This window comes from Asterias rubens, chromosome 16 (genome assembly GCF_902459465.1).
Source record: "Asterias rubens chromosome 16, eAstRub1.3, whole genome shotgun sequence".
Classification (NCBI taxonomy): Eukaryota; Metazoa; Echinodermata; class Asteroidea; order Forcipulatida; family Asteriidae; genus Asterias; species Asterias rubens.
The window spans coordinates 2,444,073-2,469,914 of record NC_047077.1 but is presented as its reverse complement, the minus strand read 5'-3'; the positions used below and the strand labels follow the sequence as shown (position 1 = coordinate 2,469,914).

At 38.2% G+C, this 25,842-nt stretch overlaps 1 protein-coding gene across 4 annotated transcripts in view; it reads left to right on the top strand.

Annotated features, from left to right (window-relative positions):
* The window catches only part of LOC117300638 (lactadherin-like), a 69,800-nt gene that overhangs the window by 26,160 nt on the left and 17,798 nt on the right, over nucleotides 1-25,842 (top strand). For all 4 annotated transcript variants that reach the window (XM_033784328.1, XM_033784330.1, XM_033784325.1 and 1 more), the window contains 5 exons: nucleotides 2,201-3,603; nucleotides 6,605-6,698; nucleotides 16,425-16,586; nucleotides 17,620-17,750; nucleotides 18,689-18,950. In XM_033784328.1, the coding sequence (XP_033640219.1) occupies nucleotides 6,668-6,698; nucleotides 16,425-16,586; nucleotides 17,620-17,750; nucleotides 18,689-18,950 (586 nt within the window). In that variant the 5' untranslated portion in view covers nucleotides 2,201-3,603; nucleotides 6,605-6,667. The remainder of the gene's footprint in view (nucleotides 1-2,200; nucleotides 3,604-6,604; nucleotides 6,699-16,424; nucleotides 16,587-17,619; nucleotides 17,751-18,688; nucleotides 18,951-25,842) is intronic.

Here is a 25,842-nt window from a genome sequence, read left to right as displayed (position 1 = left end):
GTATCAGGCCTGTAGCTAGTAAATATTGATACTCGGCCCCGATGCTTCATTTTTGGAAGGGCAGGGACACCAAGGCATTTTCTCCTTGGTTAAGGGCACTTCTATGAGAACATTGTAAATTTCTAATAGAAAATTTCAAGAGCACCAAGGCCTCTTTGAAGAGTGGGTTGCCAATTATAAGGCAGTGGACACTATTAGTAATTAATCAAAATAATTATTATCATAAAATCTTTCTTGATTACGTGTAATTGGGAGAGGTTGATAGTATAAAACATTGTGAGAAATGGCTCCCTCTGAAGTGGCGTAGTTTTCAAGAAAGAATTAATTTTCCACAAATTTGATTTTGAGACCTCAGATTTAGAATTTGAGGTCTCGAAATCAACCATCTAAACACACACAACTTTGTGTGACAAGGGTTATTTTTCTTTCATTATTATCTCGCTACTTTGACGACCGATTTAGCTCAAATTTTTGGGAATGGTTTGGGAATGTTCTCCTAAATTAAAGGAACACGCTGCCTTGGATCGGTCGAGTTGGTCTTTGAAAAGCACTTGAAACCGTTTGTAATAAAATGCATATGGTTAGAAAGATATTTTAACAGTAGAATACAATGATCCACACACATTTGCCTCGAAATTGCGTGATTTCCTTAAACTTTGCGAACTAACACGGTCGGTCATTTATGGGAGTCAAAAATCTGACACCCATAAATGGCCGACTGTGTTTGTCGACGAGGTAAAAGTAAAACCACGCAATTTCAAGTGATGCTTGTGTGGATCATTATATTCTACTTTGAAAACATCTTTCTAATCATATGCATTTTATAACAAATGAATACAAATGCTTTACAAAGACCAACCTGACCGATCCAAGGCAACGCGTTCCTTTAAGGTTACTTTATTCAACATTTTTTAATGGCCCTTTCATATGACACTTTGGGAAACGATAGGATTTGAAACTTTTCATGGTGGAAAAAGGATATGTACATGTAGTAAGGTTTGTGGTAACATCATATAATAAAGAAAAGTTTGCGGTAACACCATGTAATAACAATCTCTAAATGAGTTGGGGTGGTTCTGAAAAGAACCGTTGGATTAACTCGACGTTTCGATCAGTATGCTCTGATCGTCTTCTGGAGAATGCTGGACTCTGATGCTGCATGCTGCTCACCACGCATCATCGAGTTCACTGCCCGCCTCTATTTCCCGCCTTCATGCATCACCGCTGATCCACCGCCCAGTACTTAAGCAGCATGCAGCATCAGAGTCCAGCATTCTCCAGAAGACGATCAGAGCATACTGATCGAAACGTCGAGTTAATCCAACGGTTCTTTTCAGAACCACCCCAACTCATTTAGAGATTGTTATTACATGGTGTTACCGCAAACTTTTCTATATCTTACTTCCACCATGCAAATTTTCAAATCCTACTTATCATGTAATAATGAGTAACCTGTAAATGAGTTGGGAAAGTACCGTTGGTTTCAACTCGACAGTTTGATCAATATGCTCTCAAGAAGACGATCAGAGCATACTAATTGAAACGTCAAGTTATAAAACCTACGATTCTTTTTAGGGCCACCCCAACTCACTTAGAGATTATCATTACACGGTGTTATCGCAAACCTTACTAGATAACTTGGGAAACATTGAAGCAGCTACTCAAGCATACCTATTACAGGCTTTTAGCCAAGATTTGAAAATAGGGTTTCCAAATTTTACTGGTTTGAAAAACAGGGTGTCCAAATTTTTTCGCGGCAATTAGCGGGGTTCCAGGGCTGCAACTGCCTACCGGAAACAAAATTCATTCTTACATTCTAAAAAGTAGGCCAGCTTACCCAGTTACTGCACGTGTGTGCCTCCCCCATATCAAATGTGTGCATAAATAGAACCCAGAGAACGCTGAGGTTGACCGCCCCGTGTGTCGTCTGTGGACGCAACTTATCGCATCATGTGTCAAAATTATCATCACGTGACACGCGTGTATGGCAGAAAATATACATGTAGACCATTTGTGTTTTCATTAGTCGGTGTTCATGAAGTGACAAAATATTATCACCGACGGATGTGCAAAACAGTCGAATACCTGTAATGCTACTATTTGCCCTGTCTTCTTGGGCAATACAAATCTTTATCGGCATATCACCGGAAAAATGTTTTCCAACCTGCAAATTTACACTGTTTGTATTTTTCTTTCTCAGGAAACTCCTAACTCCAGACGCTATCAATGGACTTTGATATTTGGCTCAGTCAATCTGGCATGGGTGGCGTGTGGAAAACTCAACATAGTGCGAACCTGTTCTGCAAGTGATCATCTGAAGGTTAAACGGTTCATCGCGTGCATTGAGTCTGTGCTCTTCCATAGCGGGGCCAGCTAACCGAAGCGCTGGAGAAAACCATCGACGCATCCTTTCGAGCTTTGCTTCAATACGCACTCAACATTAGATACCAAGAACGCATCACCAGTACTGAACTTTATCAACGAAGCAATGTCACATCGGCATCAATGACTCTACACAAGCAACGACTACGACTGATCGGACACGCAACTAGGCATGGTACTCCTCTCTTAATAATCCTAGACAAGATGACCCAACCTACAGAACCCTATCGTAGAGGTGGAGCACTTATGCACACCTACAAACAGTAACTCTCTGATGCCCGGGGGAGGGTTGGTATTGGAACAAAGCAACTTCACCAAGCCACTCAACATGCCGAACAATGGAAACGAACAATTAACGAAACAAACATAATTTAGCCACTGAGCAAAGCCTGTGCGCTGTACGCGCATGGATGCGCTATACGCGCACTGACGTCACCATGATGACCTGGGGATGGTTGGTATAGGAGCAAAGCAACTTCACCAAGCCACTCGACATGCCGAACAATAGAAACGAACAATTAAGGAAATCGAACAAAATATATCCACTGAGAATGCCTGTGCGCTTACACGCATGGATGCCCTGTACGCGCAAGGACGTCACCATGATGATGATGGCTCAGTCGATGGACGAGCTTGTTTCTACTCCAGTCATCCTTTTGGAAATTTGGTGATTGCCTCGTGTATGGAATAAAAAAAAACGATAGTACAGGGAAGAATGGAGGGGACGAGAAGCAGGGGGCAGACCAGTAATGAGATGGACAGAAGACATAAAGAGGTGGAACGGATCAGTAGAGATGCCAGTTATACCATGGGGAATGGCAGAGATGGTTGGAGAGACATACATTGTAGTCAACGACGATGAGCTCTATGGCAACGAGTCGGGCAGATGCTAACTTATGTGGACGCAGAAGTAAATTGATCAGAATGCTTTCATGTTCATGTCCTGTCATGTAAACTCAATCATCCAAGATGGTGTCACCACAATCTAGCTGTATAACACTAGAGGGCGCACTTCTATTTTACCAAGGACGCAACACTATTCTCTGCAGCTGAGATCAGGACAGCCATGGGAGATCGTGACTCAGGGCCAACTGACCAAGAAGAAGACAAAATCGTCTACTGAAGGCATACTTCGCACCGCCTCTTGGGGTTAGAGTTCCAAGTGACGACAGCCTATCTTGTTGATGTCTTACTCCAGGATCGGATAACAAAAAAGATGAGGTAAGTTTCAAACCCCCCAGCTTATGTGATGAGATCAGGTTAAATGAGTTGTTTGTCGCAATCATTACAAACATGACGGAAAAACAGACCTGAAATGAGTCCAATGTGTGCAAAATTTCCAAAAATATTTTTGTTTGGAAATTTAGATGCCAAAACTTACTTATTTTATATTGGCAGCTGATATAACATCAAGAAGGGGTTTAAATTAGCATCGAAAAAAAGAAGTGTCAATTGAGAGATGTTTGTTTAATAAACAACTTTTTTGCAGTTTCATTCTGTTACAAGTATCTCTTTGTGTTTCTACTTTTTAATGTTCTGAAAATTTGTAATGTTTTGACAATACGAAAGCATTATTTGCTCATAAATGTATAAACAAATATATAAAATGAACTCATTTGGCTTGACCGCATCCCCTTTAAAAAAATATTCTTTGTACAGTACATGTATGTTGAAGCAATAATGAGAAATAACTATAAATTTGTAACCACTTCTTCAGAGTTGAAACCAATGGTTCTTTTCAGAACCACCCCAACTCATTTAGAGATAGTCATAACATGGTGTTACCGCTAACCTTTCCATATCGTATTTCCACCATGCAAAGTTTCAAATCCTACTTAACCACTTCTTGTTGGTGTTTCAAACACTGTATGTGTCCACTCACAGTTTTTTTTTTCTCCTAATTTTTTGTTTTAGCTTCTCGAGCAATCGTAAAAAAATTAGTGCCCACACGCTGTATTATTTTTCGTACTTATTTAGCATCTTGTGTAAATCCTTCTTCTTTAAAGTATCGTTGCCATAGTGAAACATTTCTACGCCACCATTGCCAACCAGCTGTATTATTTTTCGCAATTTATTTTAACTTCTTGAGTAATCGTTTACGTTTGAGTAATGTGCATGTATCTTTGTCACAGTGAGCTTTTTGAAGCTTCTTAATGGCTTCGGACACTATTGGTGATTACTCAAAATAGATGTTCAGCATAAAAACTTACTTGTTAGCGATCAATTGAGAGCTGTTGATTGTATAACACATTGTGAGAAACGGCTCTCTTTGAAGTAACATTGTTTTTGAGAAAGAGGTAATTTCTCACTGAAATATTTAAAGGGAAGGTACACTTTTGGTAATTACTCAAAACAAATATTAACTTAAAAACTGACTTTGTGACGAGCATTGGAGAGCTGTTGATAGTACATTGTGGGAAACGAGTCCCTCTGAAGTAACATAGTTTTTTAGAAAGAGGTAATTTCTCACTGAAATATTTAAAGGGAAGGTACACTTTTGGTAATTACTCAAAACAAATATTAACTTAAAAACTGACTTTGTGACGAGCATTGGAGAGCTGTTGATAGTACATTGTGGGAAACGAGTCCCTCTGAAGTAACATAGTTTTTTAGAAAGAGGTAATTTCTCACTGAAATATTTAAAGGGAAGGTACACTTTTGGTAATTACTCAAAACAAATATTAACTTAAAAACTGACTTTGTGACGAGCATTGGAGAGCTGTTGATAGTACATTGTGGGAAACGAGTCCCTCTGAAGTAACATAGTTTTTTAGAAAGAGGTATTTTTTCACTTAAATAATAAAATACTTCTAGCTAGAAGTCTTTTATTCCTATCTGAAAGCACACAAATTCGTCCAACAAGGGTGTTTTTCTTTCATCATTTTCTCGCAACTGTGATGACCAATTGAGCCCAAATTTTCACAGGTTTGTTATTTTATGGGATACACCAAGTGAGAAGACTGGTCTTTGACAATATTACTTAACGTGTACCTTTACTTTAAAGACCTCAGCTGAAGCCTTTTAAATGCATCTGAAAGCACACAAAATTGTGCAACAAGGGTGTTTTTCTTTCATTATTCTCATGTAACTTCGATGACCGATTGAGCCAAAATTTGAGCTCAATTGGTCATCGAAGTTGCGAGATAATAATGAAAGAAAAAGCACCCTGATCACACAAAGTTGTGTGCTTTCAGATGCTTGATTTCGAGACCTCGAGAAAATTCTAAACTTGAGGTCTCGAAATCAAATTCGTGGAAAATTACTTCTTTCTCATAAACTACGTAACTTCAGAGGGAGCCGTTTCTCACAATGTTATCAACCTCTCCCCATTACTCATTACCAAGTAAGGTTTTATGCTATAAATATTTTGAGTAATTACCAATAGTGTCCACTGCCTTGAAGTTGCTATTTCAGCCTGTAGGCCTACAGGTAGTTCTGTATTAAGGCATGTTAATTTGATTATTTTTCTGTAGCTAAATTTTTCTTTGTAAAGTATTGACATTACTGTTCTTTGTGAAATGTGCAAATAAATAAAAAAAATAATACAACAACGACACACCCGTGTCTGATTGGTTGACACGCAGGCATACACAAGCAGTGTGTGAGGGTGTTTTTACATGCTGGGGGATAGGTGCATGTACAGCTGTATAACAACTCAGTGCAAGGGAAGGAGCTGCTTGGTCAACACATAGGCCTAAACCAAACTCGCTCAGTTTTAGGTTGCTGCCTGCCTCTGTGAAAGGCAGTGGACACTATTGGTAATTACTCAAAATAATTTTTGTCATAAAACCTTTCTTGATTACGAGAAATGGGGAGAGGTTGATAGTGTAAAACATTGTGAGAAACAGTGAGGTAGTTTTCGAGAAAGAAGTAATTTTCCGCAAGTTTGATTTTGAGACCTCAGATTTAAAATTTGAGGTCTCGAAATCAAGCATTTGAACACACACAACTTTGTGTGACCATGGTGCGACTAGGGTGTTTTGTTTTTCATTAATATCTCGCAATTTCGACGACCGATTGAGCTCAAAGTTTTACAGGTTTGTTATTTTATGCATTCTGTTGAAATACGATGTACACCAACTATGAAAAGAAGTCTTTGACAATTAGGCCTACCAATAGTGTCCAGTGTCTTTAATAGGGCTGTTTCTTTTTGTTTTCTTGGGAGATTCCATAATTTTTACTGCCTCTGTTGATAGAATTGTTTTTCTGTTGTTCCTATAAGGAGGGTGGAGAGCTCTGACTGTCTCTGCTGATACAGTTTGTTTCCTTCGGTGGAGCGGACATCATGAGTCCCTTTCTACTCCTGGTTCTTGGTGGTAAGTCCAGTGTTTTTTCTTTACCCAAATCTCCTGGGCCCAATTTCATGGCTCTGCTTACCGCCGAATTCTGCGCTTATGATCACAAAGGAAATATCATCTGTGCTAGCTGTTTAAGCGTAGAATGAGTAGTAACTTGGAGTACGCATGCGCACAAGCCAAATTTCTCCGCTAATCCTTAAAATACGCTTGATGTAACAGCAGGATTCCCTGCTTTCGCAAGCACTGATTCTTTGCTTACATTAAGCATCTATAGCCATGAAATTGGGCCCAGATCAGTCAGTCTTGGGAACCATTCTTGCCACGCACAGTCATCTGCAATAAGTTGATTCCTTTCTATTGTAGGTGCTGTGACTTTAAGCAGACTTTAAAGGCAGTGGACACTATTGGTAATTACTCAAAATAATTAGCATAAAAACTTACCTGATAACGAGTAATGGAGAGAGGTTGATAGTATAAAACATTGTGAGAAACGGCTCCCTCTAAAGTAGCGTAGTTTTTGAGAAAGAGGTAATTTTCCACAAATTTGATTTCGAGACCTCAGATTTAGAATTTGAGGTCTCAAAATCAAGCATCTGAAAGCACACAACTTTGTGTGACAAGGTTGTTTTTCTTTCATTATTAACTTGCAACTTCGACGACCGATTGAGCTCAAATTTTCACGAATTGTTATTTTGTGCATATTTTGAGATACACCAAGTGAGAAGACTGGTATTTGACAATTACCAATAGTGTCCAGTGTCTTTAATACAAACTTGCATTTGAGTTTTTGTTGTACAAAGCTGTGGACATACATGTATACAATATTTATATCCATGATAATCAATTAGTAGTCAGTGGTTAATTCTCTAATGAAATCTGCGCTACTTCAATTGTCGCTATGAGTACATGTACTTGCAGAACCTGTGCAACAGAAAATTCAATTTGCAGAAGAAAAAATGCATGTTGTCAATCAGGACTTGAACTGCTGTGCATCACTTGCAGCAGGGGCATTGGAAACTTTTACATGTATGAGTGATTGGATACTTTAAAGCCTTACTAATTAACAGCTTCCTACATTTTGTTGATAATGTTGTTAGTTCATATTACTAATGGAGAATCCTTTTTAAAATCTAGCTGTTTACACATTCATATTTATATGTAAACAAGTCAATGCTGAAGCAGGGCCATGGTCACTGGGTAATATTCGTTTACATCTGAGCCTGATACTATGTAGGTCAAAATACCATGAAAGAAAAACCATAGAGGTGCGTACAGCCCTGAAATGTAGCACCAAACTGGTACCTAATTAGCCCAACCCAAAGTAGCCCAAAACTTGTACCTATATATTGACCCAACCTAAATGTAGCCTTAAACTTTGACCTATAGATATCAGCCCGACCTAATTGTAGCCCCAAACTTGTACCTAATCAGCCCAACCTAAAAGTAGCACCAAACTTGTACCTACAGGCCTAATACTTCACGGAGGCAACGAAGGCGATTGCCTCCGTTGCCCCTTGCCATTGCCTTGATGCCCGTGAAATGCTCCAGTAGAAATTTACAATTTCCTCATAGGGTGCCCTTGCCAAAGAGAAAATTGCCTTGGTGCTCCTGCCCTTTCAAAAACGAAGCATACAGCCCTGTACCTACATGTGTATATATCAGCCCCGCCTAAATTCAGCCCCAAACTTGTACCTAATATCAGCCCAACCTTAATGTAGCCCCAAACTTGTACCTAATATCAGCCCAACCTTAATGTAGCCCCAAACTTGTACCTATATACCAGCCCAACCAAAATGTAGCCACAAACTTGTACCTTATAACAGCCAAACCTTAATGTACCCTCAAACTTGTACCAGATCGGCCCAACCTAAATATAGCCACAAACGTGTACCTACATGTACATGTACATTGTGTATACCAGCCCAACCGAAGTGTAGCCATAAAGTTGTATAACCGCCAAACCTTAATTTACCCTCAAACTTGTACCTGTATAACAGCCCAGCCTAAATGTACCCTCAAACTTGTACCAGATCGGCCCAACCTAAATATAGCCACAAACGTGTACCTACATTGTATATACCAGCCCAACCAAAGTGTAGCCATAAAGTTGTACCTACATGTATATAACAGCCAAACCTTAATTTACCCTCAAACTTGTACCTGTATAACAGCCCAGCCTAAATGTACCCTCAAACTTATACTAGATCGGCCCTATGTAAATATAGCCACAAACTTGTACCTATTTATCAGCCCAACCTAAATGTAGCATTAAACTTGTACCTGCAAATTAATGTATCCACAACCTACATGTAATTGTAGCCCCCAATCTTGTGCGTAGATGTAACCCCGGCTCTTAAGGTTAGCGAGTGACAGACACGTTTCATATGCACAGTCACAAGAGATTTTAAGAGGACTTAAGGTTCATTTTCATAGAAAAACTACTCTAACTTGGACACTGTACAACACAGAAAACTCAACATACTTCACGTAATCTAATAATGCAAAAAATAATTAATGGCCTGGCGTTCGTTCCTAGCAGAGTCTTTCTCGAAGGCCGGCTAAATGACAACACAACAAAAATGAACAGTTAACTAAGTGTAACATAACTTAACATAAGCAGTGAAGTGGAAATACATAATGGAGTTAGATAGCATACAGAAAACAGCAAGGGGTAACGATAAACAGGGAGACAAAATGTGGGGGGTTGAAGGGAAGGAACTGGTTTTACCACACGAAGAGGGAAACACAAAGGACAATATCAAGGGTGGGAAGAGGGGAAAAAAGGTAATTAATTAGTGAATGAGGCAGGCTTAAAAGGGGGATATCTTCGGTGAAAAGGAGATGGTTTATTAGTAATAATAATAATAATAATAATAATAATAGCTAATGCTTATATAGCGCATTTCATAACTGAAAGAAATAACAATGCGCTGTACAAAAAACAAAAGGCAAACAAAAGGCAAACAAAAAAGCAACCAATTAAAAAAAAATACACTAACAAAATGCAAACAAAAAGATTAAACTGAACAGTAGGCAATAGAAAACAAATGGGATTTGAGCAGAGTTTTGAATTGTTCCATGCTCTGTGGAGAGCGGATGTAGCCGGGAAGAGAGTTCCAAAGTTGGGGGGGGGGGCGGCGCTACAGAAAGTCCTTGAACCGAAGGATTTAGTTCGTACGGATGGTATGGTGAGGAGATGATGTGATGATGAGCGGAGTGGATGGGCTGGTAGATAAGGGATGATGAGATCAGACAGGTTGCTGGGGCATGTTCCATGGATTGCTTTAAAAGTAGTGATGAGGAGCTTGTATTGAGTTCTAAAAGAGATGGGAAGCCAGTGCAGTTCTTTAAGAACCGGAGTGATGTGTTTGCGCTTTAATAGTAGAATGGAAACGAGACGGGCAGCGGAATTCTGGATACGTTGAAGTTTAGCTATGTCTTTTTGGGGAATGTCAAACAAGTGAGAGTTGCAGTTATCCAGAAGAGAGCTTACAAATGAGTGGACCAGAATCTCTGTAGATTGCTTGTCTAGAAGATGGCACACTTTGCCGATTCTATAATGACACCCTTTTCTCACATCACTCTTATCTAGGTCTGGGCGACTAGTGAAATTTACTAATTGACCAGTCTCACCTCAAACAGCACGACACTAGTCACAACTATTTTTTTATTCACATGATGCAAGGTGGTTGTGTTTAGTAAGTATATTTTGTTGGCATGAATGGTCAGGAGGGACACAATGGGAGACTTTCTGGGACGATAGAGGGCAGCAGACTTACCGGGTAAATCCATTGTTCTCAGAATTATGCGCATGTTCAGAACTACGTAAACAATGGAAATTTACCCGGTATGTCTGCTGCCGCCTAGCGTTGGAAAGTCTCCTATTGGTTCACCAAACAGGTAGTCGCGACTATTTCTGAAGTAGTCGCAACTATTTTTGCAGTAGTTGTTGCGGCATGATTAACAGAACTCACGATCAAAACTTGTTATTGGATTCTTTCTCTCCGACTGTCTGAAGAAACAATTATGAAAAAAAAAAAAATCACCCTTGCTTCTTTCTATTAAAGGAACACGTTGCCTTGGATCGGACGAGTTGGTCCATGAAAAGCGTTTGAAACTGTTTGTTATGAAATGCATATGGTTAGAAAGATGTTTTAAAAGTAGAATATTATGATCCACACAAGTATCACTCAAAATTGCACGGTTTTCATTTTACGTCGCGAACAAACACGGTCGGCCATTTATGGGAGTCAATAAATGGCCGACCGTGTTTGTCGACGAGGTAAAACGAAAACCACGCAATTTCGATGCTTATTTGTGTAGATCATTGTATTCTACTTTTACAACATCTTTCTAACCATAACAATTTTATAACAAACGGTTTTAAAAGACCAACTCGACCGATCCAAGGCAACGTGTTCCTTTATATCAAGTTCTTACCAGTCATATCAACTCTCAAGAGAAATATTTGTGTGTGTTCAAATAATGTTATAGTGAGAAAATATACTATAAAGATTCTAAAACTAAATTAAAAAAAACATTTTGAAAAAGTCTATGACAAAACATAAACTATTGTTGCATAACAACAATGAAACATGATGACCACCAAGTGCAGTGTTTTTTGGGGGGATTTTTTTAGGTTGTTTCTAAAATATAATATGGCGTGAGTGAATTTTGTCCCCTAACCAAAAGTATCATATCCTTTTTCAACCTTATTAGTGAGTAACCTTGATGCAAAAGCTTGGCAGTCTTTCCTCTAAAGTAAAGCAGAGCCTAATTGTTACCATAATAACAAACTACAAAGCTTGATGGCACTATAAACGAAAGCCACTTAATTAAATACTGCCACGGTTTGCCGGAGAAACACAAAACAGTTTATTAAGGGCAACATTCCCTTATTATTTTGTGTAAAACACGAAGTTGCTGCTTCCGCCATGTATGCCTTTTAGAAATGGCACTACAAAATATTTAATAGACAAAAGGTATGCCAAGTAAATAGGTCAGTGTAAGAAATGCTTAACGGATTTAGGTACTTTTTCTAACACAAAACACAATGTCCGCAGATTTACATTTAACTTACACTGTTTGAAGATAATAATAGTAGAAAGTGTACCTTAAAATATTAGTTGCTGAGGTGCTGTAGTTTTTGAGAATTGACTAAAACAATGTCACGATAATACATTTTACATGCTTAAATAATTTTCGTCTCACTTAGACGAAAACTATGTTATAATGAAGCAGTTTTCATGGTTTAGAAACCATGATTTAAAAAAAACCTTTTTTTTCCCCCTTATTAATTTAGATTGATTGTATATATTCATGGTACACCACAAAATAATTTGACGGCACTTTCTTTGGTTCATATCTGATAGTCACAAACGCTTAACAATTAATCGATCAACGGCACCCCATAGACGGCCCAGTTTGGTGTTTTTTCTTATGTTACTTTTAGCTTGTTTCTAAAATATTGTATGGTGTTGATGAATTATTATTATTCCCAAACCAACAGTATGGGATCTCTTCAACCTATATAGTATATAACTGACTAACCTTGATGTGACAGGCTTGGCAGTTTTGCATTTATAATTTGAGGAGCGAAATCATGTTTAATGGAAACAAATTATACACCGTCCTGGCATTATAATTGAAAGCAACTTAAATAAAGGCTGGCATGGTTTGCCATAGAGACATCAACAAATTTTGTTTTTCTTTTTTTCCCAAGTACTGGAATGTTGTTGTTGTTGCAAGCACCACCTCGTTAAAAAAAATTAATAGTTATAATAATAATAGTAACTTGTTACATGTACATGTACATGTAGTGCTCATATTCATCACTTTGTGACGCTCCTGGCGCTGTAATTTGTACAGTATTTCCTGCAATATGTGGGACTATACGTTAAGCAACTAAATAAACTGCAAAGCTAGCAGCCTTTAAAAAAAGAAAATTAAGGACAGCTACACATTGCCTTTTCTCATGGATCATTTGAATTTTGTTATCTCTTACATTTTGGGCACATACAGATCATCATATGTTCATGGCCGTGTTTCCTGAGAACCCAATTAATGTGACTGCCCAAACTGCAGTCAGCCAAAGCTGGTGGCCACTGGTTTGAGGTGTTTTGTTCCCCAAAATATCTGAAATGGTGTAAAAAGAAAATAGCTCTTCCAGCAAGAAGCAACGTGGGAATTATGCTGTTAACTTGCTTTTGATGTCAACTCAAATTTTGTGTAGATTTTATATAATCTGTTCAGTAAATTACTATTTAGAAAGTATGATTTAAAAAAACTCTTAACCAACATTTGGGCAAATTGAAAACAAGAAGCCTAAAGGCCCGGTCACACAGGCCCCGATAACGAGAACGAAAACAAGAACGATACTAATGCACGCCCTCGATTGGTTGAAATGCTCCATGCAGAATACGCCCACGCTCATTCAACCAATTGAGGGCGTGCATTTGTATCGTTATCCTTTTCGTTTCTCGTTATCGGGGCCTGTGTGACCGGGCCTTTATATCTGCACGTTGTGAAGCTATTTTTGTTTAGATCCTTGTATAAGTAGGAATTGCACAACATTTTATCAAAACTGGGGAAAGAACTCATGGAAAATACAAAAACAGCTGGTCTTTAAAACACTTCAGCCTTTTTTGTTTGAAGATGTTTAAATTTTCATGGTTTGTAAACTTCTCTTGTTGCAGTCGAAACGTTGAGACCTATTTAATCAGAACTCACTCCGCGGTAGCGAATGTAAGTAATGATCCACTACAAGCTAAAGTAGTAAACTCAGCCGGTTTTCTACCTTCAGCCGCGAGTAGTAGTTAAAAAAGCAGGGCAGACGTTCTTTTCAGAACTGAGAAGTCTCCCGAATTCCAAAAGTCTGCTCCGCGGTAGTAGAATATAAAGAAAGACAGTTCTCCAAAGAACAAAATCTACCGGGCAAGTAAACACACACATGGTGTTATATGTATATATCTGTATATATCTGATAGTCACAAACGCTTAACAATTAATCGATCAACGGCACCCCATAGACCGCCCAGTTTGGTGTTTTTTCTTATGTTACTTTTAGCTTGTTTCTAAAATATTATGATGGTGTTGATGAATTATTATTATTCCCAAACCAACAGTATGGGATCTCTTCAACCTCTAGTATATAACTGACTAACCTTGATGTGACAGGCTTGGCAGTTTTGCATTTATAATTTGAGCAGCAAAATCATGTTTAATGGAAACAAACTACACACCTTCCTGAGGATTCCTGGCACTATAATTGAAAGCAACTTAATTAAAGGCTGACATGGTTTGCCAGAGAGACATCCACAGAGTCTTGTTTCTTTGGAAATTTTCCATGTACTGGAATAAGCCTGGACAGTTTTGAGAATATTAACTGGCGATATATCGTTGGATAAACATCCCCAATATGGCGGTATATCGTGAAGATTTTGGAAAAGTTGAAACGTATATTGGATCTGAGCACAGATTAATTAAAAATCAAAAAACAAAACATGTTCATCCGTGTTTTTCTCAAAGTTTTTCAATGGCAACTCTGTTGAACGCTCTAAACAGCCGAATGAGGGCGGTATATATGGGGGTTGTAGTTTTTAAGTTATGACTGTTTGACATGTTTTTGGGTGGTCGCTAGCAACTGCCTTGTGCACCAAAGGGTTAAACATAACTGTTAACAAAAAACGAAGTATACAAACCACACATGACTGTAAATAAAAAGGATACAAATGGAACAAATTACCTAAACTCATCAGGGAATCATCTTCTACTGCCATTTAAAAGAAAAAAAACTCAAAACCTACTTCTTCAGTCAGCCTCGTCATTAATCCTTTGCTGTTTGTTTATCTTTCTTTCCTTGCTTTGTTCTTGTTTTATTTATTGTTCAGCGCTTTGATATATGCTAAAGGCGCTTTATAAATTCATATATTATTATTATACAAACCGCCGAGGCAAATAACTGTAATAACATCCATGAAACAGAACAGGTTACATTTTTCTATTTTATATCACTGGTTCTGACTCAATTAATTCATCTTTATACCTCAATTGAATAGATGTTGCGATTTCTAAAAATCTGACGCTGCAAAAAAAAAAAAAAAAAAAAACATTTTTTGTCACTGTGATGTCATCAGGTGTCGAATTATGTTAATTCAAACATTATTCCTTAAAAAAATCATATCTCCTGAACCACATGTCCTTAAAAGGAGTGGACACACTTGGTAATTTATTACTCAAAATAATTATTAGTATAAAACCTTACTTGGTAACGAGTAATGGGGAGCTGTTGGTAGTATAAAACATGTGAGAAACGGCTCCCTCTAAAGTAATGTAGTTTTTCGAGAAAGAAGTAATTTTCCACGAATTTGATTTCAAGACCTCAGATTTAGAATTTGAGGTCTCGAAATCAAGCATCTGAAGCACACAACTTTGTGTGTCAAAGGTGTTGTTTCTTTCATTATTATCTCGCAAATTTTCACAGGTTTGTTATTTTATGCATGAATTGAGATACACCAACTGAGAAGACTCACTTGCCGTGCTACGCGTAATGCACAGCACGCCGGGTAACATGAAAAGTGATGTACACGGGTGTACATCACCTTGATCGTTCCCACTGTTGGTTGATTTCCAGCGCTGTACGAAACACACGCAGGTTCGAGGGAACAGGTGAAGAATTGTTTCTTATTTGAACTGTTCGTCTGCTTATTAAATCATGATTAATCTATGTATTGCTCCGTCTTCATAATGTTTGAAGATGACAACAGAACTTTGAGAAGAGTAATAACAATGTTACCAAGGTATAACAAAACGATTGTAGCACGCAGTGACTGGGGTCCATGGGTTTTGCACACCCTCGGTGGCAAATGGCGCCCTCGGCTTCGTCTCGGGTGCCATTTCCTCCCTCGGGTGTACAAACGCCTTGGAACCCGTCACAGCGTGCAACAATTGTATCCTGTCACATGCATCGCTCTTACTTATGTCTACTTACGATACTACAATACTGGAAACCATTTTGGAAACTTGGTTTCTTAATTACAAGAATTTTGGTCCATGTGATAGGGACACTCCTCAAGTGCCTACTTTATCCGAGATAGAGATCTGTTTGGATATGTGTTTTTCCCTTCCGACACCAAGCACAAGACGTAGCAATCTGGTGTAGCAACCATCAAGTTGTTGTTTTAGAACAGATGTTAATAGAGAGGTTTCGCAAGCGTGCGGATACAGATACAAATCTGGATATGATAACTGTACCCGTTCACGTCAGTCGGGTGTGGGTTTTTCTTTCGCAAAGTATAGGTATGTGTCAATTGACATGCTTGATGGCGCTCGCATTCACCACAAGCATGACCGATAGATACCCTGTGTCTTATACACTGCATTTCTCATCGTTTTCCTTCAAAATTAAACAATTTTCTATCTATATCAAGCACGGTACGAGTGAAAGCAACTCCATGGGAAATGTTTTTGATCTGGGGCAAAAAGACAACTAAACGTCTGCAAAACAGTACCCATTTTTCTACGACGTGTATGAGCTACTGTATCCAATGCTAACGTGTGTGCAAAGTACGATAGTCGCAGATACGCGTGACGTGAACACACAAAGTGTTGACGTATCAGTATCTGTATGTGTATCCGTAGACTTGCAAAACCTCTCTATTGTCCGTGCTTCGCACCCGTAAAGTAGCACTGATTCAACAGTGGCCAACTGATACCGACTGATAACCATTACTTGACCCTGTTTAGTTTCAGTTATCCTTGAATTGACCGAGAGTAAGATGATAGTTCATCACTTCGGACCACCTCCAGATGGTTATACTACAGGTCAACACTGGGTCACACAAGTCATGAAACAGGTACCAAAACAGAAACGATGTCAATCGACTCAACAAGTTGGGCCCATGAAAGGTTAGTACTGGGAGCATTAGACAATCATCCTGAAACAATGAACTGGCTTGTTTATTTCATCATTTTAATCTTATTTTTGGCGTGTTATGGCCTAGAGGTTAAGAGCACCGGATTCAAGCTCTGGTGTTTGATCAGCAGCTTGTGGGTTCGAGTCCCAGTCATGACACCTGTATCCATGGTTGCCTCGTAAAGTTGGGGAGGCTTTATGCTCTACCAACCAAGCTTCTGATAGATGACACCCAAGCCTACATCCGTATAGACTGTAAAGGGGGTAACCCCAGAAGTAGGTGGCAACGGCCCCTGAAAAAATAATGGATTGTAGCCTACACTTTGAATTGGCCTTATCAGGCCTTGTGTGTATGGCGACTTGCATACCCCACCCCTAGTCTGAACTCTTTGTGAAATCCACCCCTGGTCTCCTTTCCGGAGAACCAATCAGAGTGTTGACTGACTCTACACTGAAACCCCTGAACCTCGTATACATGTAACTACATAGGCCAACTTCTCTCCTACGTATATCTCTTCAGTCTCCTGACGATGACTAGAGCAAGCTAGTCTTAATGTTGGACCAATTAAGAACTCACTCCACGGTAGTGCGGTTAAAAACAATCCTATAAGCTTAAGTACTAAATGTAGTTACGTGTAGCTCCGGTTGATTTTCTACCTTTAGGTAGTAGTTAAAAAGCAGGACAGTTCTTTTCAGAACTGAGAATTGTCCTCAAATTTCCGAAACAAATCTACTCCGCGGTAGTAGAATATATAGCAAGAAAGTTCTCTAAGAACAAACTCTACCTGCCAAGTAGATATATACACATGGTGTTTTCGCAAACCAAATATATTTTGGTCACCACGAAAAGGTATGAGTGATTTTTTTCTCCAGGTTGAATGTGGGGTAATTATCTGCCAACGTTCGTCCTGAAAAAAATGCAATCGGGATACCCGGATGAGCACACCGGGGTCGACCCGAGGAAGCTAATCGTACGCACCTATTGATACCTCACCATATAATCCCATATTATGTTTAATCTTTCAGGGAAATTGAGAGATTGTCAGGCTTTGTTGGATGCTGGTCACAAACTAGACGGTATCTACACTATCTACCCCTACCAGAATGATACAGGAATAAAGGTGTTTTGTGATATGAAGAGTGATACAGGCTGGATTGTAAGTACAATATCTACCAAGCAAGGTACTCAAGGCGCTTAGTATATACAAACTTTCAGAAAGATAGGTTTTTATTGAAGTGATGAATTCTGAGAACCAATTATGTAGCAGCTTATAAGGGTTGACAAGGTGCTAGGGCACATACAGCAACCACAGCCAGGAACACCAGGGCGAACCCCTTCTCTTTTCGATAAGTGCACTGGGTTCTTTCACATGTACATGCATTTACACAATACATGGAACCAATGGCTTTACATCCCATCCGAAGGAGGAAGCAATGGTTAAGTGTCTTGCTTAAGGACACAAGTGTCATGACTGGGGATTCGAACCCACACCCAAATTCATATATGAAGTCTATAACTATTTTAATCTTGTCTAAGTTTTGCAAAGTTAACCAAATTTTGAAGATAAATCTGAAAGTACATTAAGTTAATATACTTTACTCCAGTAGGATTCTATCATTCATTCCATCATTCTATCATTCATTGTTTACAACATTTCACAAGCATGAAAATCAGACGCTTAACAAGTCTGCTCTCCCTGTCAACTAAAAGTGTATAAGTACAACAGGAAAAAGTTGGTCTACCTGACTTATTTAACTTGAGGATAGAGATTTCAAATTCTTCCCTCACTCAAATGAGGTCTTTATTTATTTGTGGGAAAATGAGTACATCACAAAAATGAAGTTGACATTTTCCTTACTCTTCTAAACAAAATCTTTGCGTCAATTTACCAAGACATCAACTACAACAAAATATACCCCAAAATTCATACTGAAGTCTATAACTGTTTTTGTCTTGTCAAAGATTTCAAAGTTTAACTTTGAAATCTTTGACAAAATTTTGAAGATAAATCCGACTAGTCGAGTAGTAGTTTCACTAGTTACCATGGCCTATTCACAATACACTATAAGATGATATACCTTTTTTGTACCCTAGGTGATCCAGCGGCGCTATGATGGATCAGTCAATTTCAAACGCAGTTTGGCAGATTACAAGGATGGCTTTGGGTCAATGAATGGTGAGTTCTGGCTTGGCAATGAGATTCTACATAAGCTGACTGATGTTGAAGGGAACTGGACAATCCGTGTGGATCTCACCAATGAAAACAACGCCACTGGCTATGTGGAAGAGGCACCCTTTGACATCAAACCAGATGACTACACCCTGTCTTTTGGGTACTCCAGTACACAACGAACTGGTAATGATACATTTGTTTATTTTACCATGGTCATGGAGGACTGCAAGAAACCTCAAACAACTGATACTGAAATTTAATTTTGGTTTAACCCTAACACTGATGTGTGTTAATAGCCTTGCACACTCAGTACTTTCCCGAGTTCTGTGCAAATTCAACATTTATTAAATTGTTGCAGTACCCACTGCTAAAATGTAGAATTTGAACTGCATGTAGCGTCTGGGCAATCACGTTGGTCAAATTGGTAAGACTCTTCTCTAGATTTGCATAGGTTGTGGGTTCGAATTCCAACCAAGTAACATGCCTGTGATTTTTTCACTCAAACCTCAGGAAAGTACTGAGTATACATGTATGTGCTAACACACATTGTTGTGAGGGAAGACCAAATTCAAATTCTTTATCTCCGATGCAAATTCAATATCTATTACAACTATTATCGACTTGTATTTTGCTTCTCTGGTAATCACGAAGTTTGTTTTTAGACCCTGCAGATTTTGCTCGTTTATCATGTTTATGGGCTGTATTTATTTACATGTATCTTATTTACCTGAGCCCGCAAACCACAGGTCTCCTTTCAGGAGAACCAATCAGAGCGTTGATTGACTCTACAGTGGATTCTCTGATCCCCTATAAATAGGCCCACTTCTCTCTTATCTCTTCAGTCTCCTGACGATGACTAGAGCAAGCTAGTCGAAACAATGAGACCAATTTCAAGAACCGACTCAGTGCTAGTGCAGTTAATAACGATCCTATAAGCTAAAGTAGTAGTCCCCGTTATTTTTTTATATACCTTCCGCCCGGGTAGAAATTTAAAAGCAGGACAGTTCTTTTTAGAGCTGAGAAGTCTCCCGAACACCCGAACAATCTACTCCGCGGTAGTAGAATAAAGCAAGACAGTTATCTAAGAACAAACTCTACCTGGCAAGTAGATACACACAGTGTTTTTGCAAATCATTGATACCCCACCATGCAATGCCTAAAATCCTATATGAGCAGAGTAACTGACTGAAAAAATGAAATTTACTTTTTTAAAGGAACAAAAAATTAGCTATACATTTGGGTTTAAATCTGGGACTTCAGATTAACATGTCGGTGCTCTACCAACTTAGCGGGCCAGCCCTTATTATGGCAGCCTCCCTATTCTGTCAATATCTTACAGTTTCATTTACCATAGTTCAGAATAAACAAATGCATATCAGTAGGGTTTAAACATGCAACCTCCACAATTCAGGTTAAAATGACACCCTTAATAAAGGCACTGGACACTACTGGTAATTACTCAAAATAATTGTTAGCATAAAAACTTACTTGGTAAAGAGCACTGGAGAGCTGTTGATAGTATAAAACAATGTGAGAAACAGTTCCCTCTGAAGTAATGTAGTTTTTGCGAAAGAAGTAATTTCTCAGTAAAATATTTGAATTGAGTTAGAGACCTCACGCTTGAGGTCTCCAACTCAAGCATCTGAAAGCACATAACTTCGTGTGACAAGGGTGTTTTTTCTTCCATTATTATCTCGCACCTTTGAGAGAACTTTGTTCACAGGTTTGTTATTTTGTGCATAATTGAGATACACCAAGTGAGAAGACTGGTCAATTTTACCAAAGCTGTCCAGTGTCTTTCAGTTTACTAGCTAAGTTTACTACTAAAATAAACGCATCCCCTTCTACTTCCCAGGTTGGATCTTAAACTCTGGTGTGATCCCCATCCATGCTGCAATTACATTTTGAATTATACAGCATAAAAGTTATGCTACTCCATAAATCACAGGTTCAATTCCTGTAATAGTCCTTTGTGTCTTTTGTAGACCCTGAGAATTAAAGGCAGTGGAGACTATTGGTAATTACTCAAAATAATTGTTAGCATAAAAACTTACTTGGTAACAAGCAATGGAGAGCTGTTGATAGTATAAAACATTGTTAGAAATGGCTCCCTCTGAAGCAACTTAGTTTTTCGAGAAAGAAGTAATTTTCCACAAAATTGATTTCGAGACCTCAGAATTAGATTTTGAGGTCTCAAAATCAAGCATCTGAAAGCACACACCTTGTGTGACAAGGGTGTTTTTTTCCCATTATTATCTCAACCAATTGAGTTCAAATTTTCACAGGATGGTTATTTCATGCATATGTTGAGATACACCAAGTGAGAATACTGGTCTTCGACAATTATCAATAGTGTCCAGTGCCTTTAAAAGAATTCTGGCAATGAGCAATTTCATCAAGAGTGTTATCATATATTTGAAGGCTGTTCCTTTGTGTTTGATTTCAGTGGGTAGGTACTGCGGACATAAACTCGGAATGGAAGACAGGAGTATTCCTGAAGATAGAATCACTGTATCTAGTCACATTGATACATATTTTTACCCAATTAATGCCCGACTGAACCTGAACCGCTATTGGGTTCCAGCTGAAGGAAACCACCAGGGTTCATGGCTTCAAGTAGATATGGGTACAAAACCTGTCCAGATTGAGGGTGTCATCACACAGGGGCACGTACATACCACACCTACCTGGTATGTTTCCTATGTGACACATTACCAGGTACAGTACAGCATTGATGGCACTGCATGGCTGTTTGTGAATGATGGGACCTCTACTCCACAGGTAAGAATACTCAAAGACACCCTACATCCTAACATGTATTCCTTATAAACAAATAGGGACTCTGGTTTCTTTACCTGCCTTTCACCTTTGTGGACCCCGGTTCGAATCCCACCCAAGACCGGAGCCTTACAAGTGGATTGGGTTTTCAGTCCTTACCTGATTGCTTGGGTTTTCCCCATTAGGGTTTCCCTCCCACAACTAAAACTGAACTTTTCTTTTTTGTTTCCTATCCATCCTGTTTTTGGTGCTAATTGTTCTGTTGGGTGTGTTTTCAATAAATAAATACACCTTGATGAAGCTGTACCTCAGTATTCATGATCTATGTATATGTATTAATTAATATTCATAAATACCCCAGACATTTTCTATTCCTATTTGGGAAAGCACGTCACGTGGGGGTGTTTAAACAGTTGATAATGACCAGCTGGAGCTGCTTATAACCGGTTGTTTTTGGACAGCATTTGTGCGGGTTAGCGCACAACCATTTTCCCCGGTATGATTGTCGCCGCGCCATTAGCCCATGAATACGAGGATTCATTACTACGTGCACGAATGCATATCTGAAAATTGTCTAAAAAAAATGCACCGCACGTACAAAGCTCAGTTTCCTCCTTTATTATGCCCTAATGGCATTTATGAATGGGAATAAAAGAGTAGTGTCTCGTTCTTAATTGGCCGATAAATTGGCCTGCAGGGTCGTGGTCTTTGGCTTGGGCCATTATCACACAGCTCTGACCCTGCTGGTTTTAAACGGCCGTTTAAGACCTCGTCGCGATCCTTTTATTCCCTTATTAACTCATTTATGATCATGTCCATATCTGATTCTATCGAAAGACGTTCATTGGCAACACTGATAAAGACACCCCAGTTACCAATATATTCAAGCAGCCTATTCAAGCACGGTACATTCGCATCAGACCAACAGCCTGGAATAATTACCCAGCACTGCGTATTGAGCTCCTTGGCTGCAGAGGTATGTGATAGCGCTTACTGTTGTTTATGTGCTAAGCATAAGGGACCATGGATAAATTATGTCACGGGAACGACCGCGTCGCGACGCGTTCCTTCGCGTGACAAATCGAACAAAAGAAAAACTACGGAGTGGAACGCGTTCTCCTCAACCACCGGGTCTCGAGGAAGACCCACTGTATAACAAAGGAACAATGGTGTAGGCCGAAAACCACTGTGTAGTTATAATCGGCTTATCTGGGTAGCAAGTTGTAGCCCTTTTCACACAATAAGTCAAAACACAACCGCAGATTAAAAATAAAAAATACTACGTCTTTGCACGACCGCCATGCAAAATAATCCCCCAAAGTAAAACAAAGTCAATAGGAAAAACATCTTACATTAAACAGTAAAACTATACTCTTTTTTGTACATCCAAGGTGTCCAAAATGTTTCATGTTTGAACAATGAAGCCAACACGTTATGAAGTTTTTCTTAAACACGCTTAATATTTCCCAAGGAACTGCTGAAAATTCACCACGTTGCCCAAGGTACCAGCGACGGCGCCAATGTTGTATGAGTTTAGCTCGGGCACCAACGCTGGTTAGTATTGCAATTTTCGGACACCAGATTCTCCCGAAAGTCTTAATCTCAAGGCGGTTGAAACTAATTTCGTAAGCTGTTGCGCAATTTTTCCAACGGAGGGCGGCTCTCCCGCTATCACATTGTTTAGGAAAGCCCTCTAGCGTTCAATGTTTCTTGCATTATAGTTTGTTGCACGCAAAATAACAAGACTACTAGGCCTGAATATTGAAAACACTGTGTGTGAGTGTGTAGCTAGATGGAGTGTTTGTGTACTACGATGTAATTTTGCGTTGTGTTTTGTGTGATTGCGGCCCGGTCAGCATGATTTCGCGGTACCTTTATGAACGAATCTTGTAAGTGTAATCATCTCTGTAAACACGGGTCCTAATGTAACAATTAGATGTAGATACAAAATAAGTTGGCGATGATTTCAAATTTAAGAATAATAGTCACCACTTCAACTTGTTACGGCAGTAGCATGTTATTGTATTGGCTTAGTATACGGGACGTAGCCCGGCTCGAGGAGTTACCGGCACAAAGGAAAATGAGATCTTTCTTTTGCATGCTGTGATAAAATGAAATAATAATAATAATAATAATAATAATAATAATAATAATAATAATAATAATAATAATAATAATAATAATAATAATAATAATAATAATAATAATAATAATAATAATAATAATAATAATAATAATAAACAATAATAATAAATAATAACAATAATACCCCAGATGTGGGGCAACAGATCTACCGATCATAGTACATGTATGTATTTGCTTTTGTTGTTCCTTGCCCATCTCAGGGTATATTGTTTTGTATTTTGTTTTCTACTGATATGGCAAATAAAATAATAATAATAATAATAATAATAATAATAATAATAATAATAATAATAATAATAATAATAATAATAATAATAATAATAATAATAATAATAATAATAATAATAATAATAATAATAATAATAATAATAATAATAATAATAATAATAATAATAATAATAATAATAATAATAATACAGAAGTGGCAGAAAAACATCAGGCAGATAACATGAAGTAATTGCCTTATACCACCATCACACCGAGTTCGTTATCAATACATGTACGTTCTGAAAAATGTAGTCTTGTTGCAAGACGTTGTTATTCACACTATCACTCAACTATCGCAATCTCCTCCTTGCTGCGCACATTACTATTGCTTGCAACAAGACTACATTTTTTCACACATGGCGTAGTGAGAACAAGTTCGGTGTGATGGGGATTTAAGCATTTGAATTGTTTTGTCAATCATTCACTGCAATGGCATGGGTACTATTCATTCCAAATCAACAAGCATGAGATCTACATTTTGTTTTGTTTATTTGTTTTTCATGTTGACATTGATATTACTTGTAGGAAATCACCATCATACAATTTAAACAAAAATACTTAGAAGTAGAAGCATTTTATTCACCAGCTTTTGTACACTAACTAAAATATCTTGTTTTCTGCACAATCAAGTAGCAGCGCTTAATTATTACAAAACTTTATTTATCAACTATCTTTCGGTTCAAGGACTTTCTCCAGTGCTGCCCCCAACTTTGGAACTCTCTTCCCAGCTTCATCCACTTTCAACAGAGCATAGAACAATTCAAAACTCTGCTAAAATCCCATTTGTTTTCCATTGCCTTTTGTTCAGTTAATCACTTTGTTTGCCTATTCTTAGTGTATTTATTGTTAATTTGTTGCTCTTTGCCTTTTGTTTGTTTGTAAAGCGCATTGGTATTTCTTTCAGTTATAAAAAGCGCTAAATAAGAATTAGCTATTATTATTTTGTATTATTATTATTTGAGCTTTGAGATGGTAAGTTTTAGTTGTCATTGAGAGTTAAAAATTTTTGTTCAAATTACATGATTCCTCCAAAATATGTGTAGCAGCATTACAGCAGAACTTCTTAAAGGATTTGGGTACTTTTTATAGCACAAAACGCATTGTCCACAGATTTACATTAAACTTACACCGCTTTAAAGATAATGATAGTAGAAAGCTTACCTTAAAATATAACTTGCTGGGGTGCTGTAGTATCTGTCACAAACAATGTCAAAAAATAATTGTCTCGGTTTAAAGGGAGGGTACACGTTTGGTAATTGTCAAAGACCAGTCTCTCACTTGGTGTATCCCATCATAACCATAAAATAACAAGCCTGTGAAAATTTGGGCTCAATTGGTCATCGAAGTAGCCAGAAAATGATGAAAGAAAAAACACCCTTGTTGGACGAATTTGTGTGCTTTCAGATAAGAATAAAAGACCTCTAGCTAGAAGTCTTTTATTATTTTAGTGAGAAATTACCTCTTTCTCAAAAACTACGTTACTTCAGAGGGAGTCGTTTCCCACAATGTTTTAAACTACCAACAGCTCTCCAATGGTCATTACAAAGTCAGTTTTTAAGTTAATATTTGTTTTGAGTAATTACCAAACGTGTACATGTACCTTCCCTTTAAGTATGTAAAATGTTTTAACCAGTTCTGGTATATTACCATAAACTGGTTGAAACATTTTTACATGCAAAAGTAATTTTCGTCTCACTGAGACAAATTGTTTTATCTATTTCTCAAAAACTACAGCACCTCAGCAAGTTATATTTTAAGGTAAGCTTTTTCAATCATTATCTTCAATTATCTTATCTGTGTAAGTGTAATGTTAACCTGTGAACATTGTGTTTTGTGTCCTTATTACCATTGTGTATTCCATTGATCACTAGTAAGCAATGAGCAT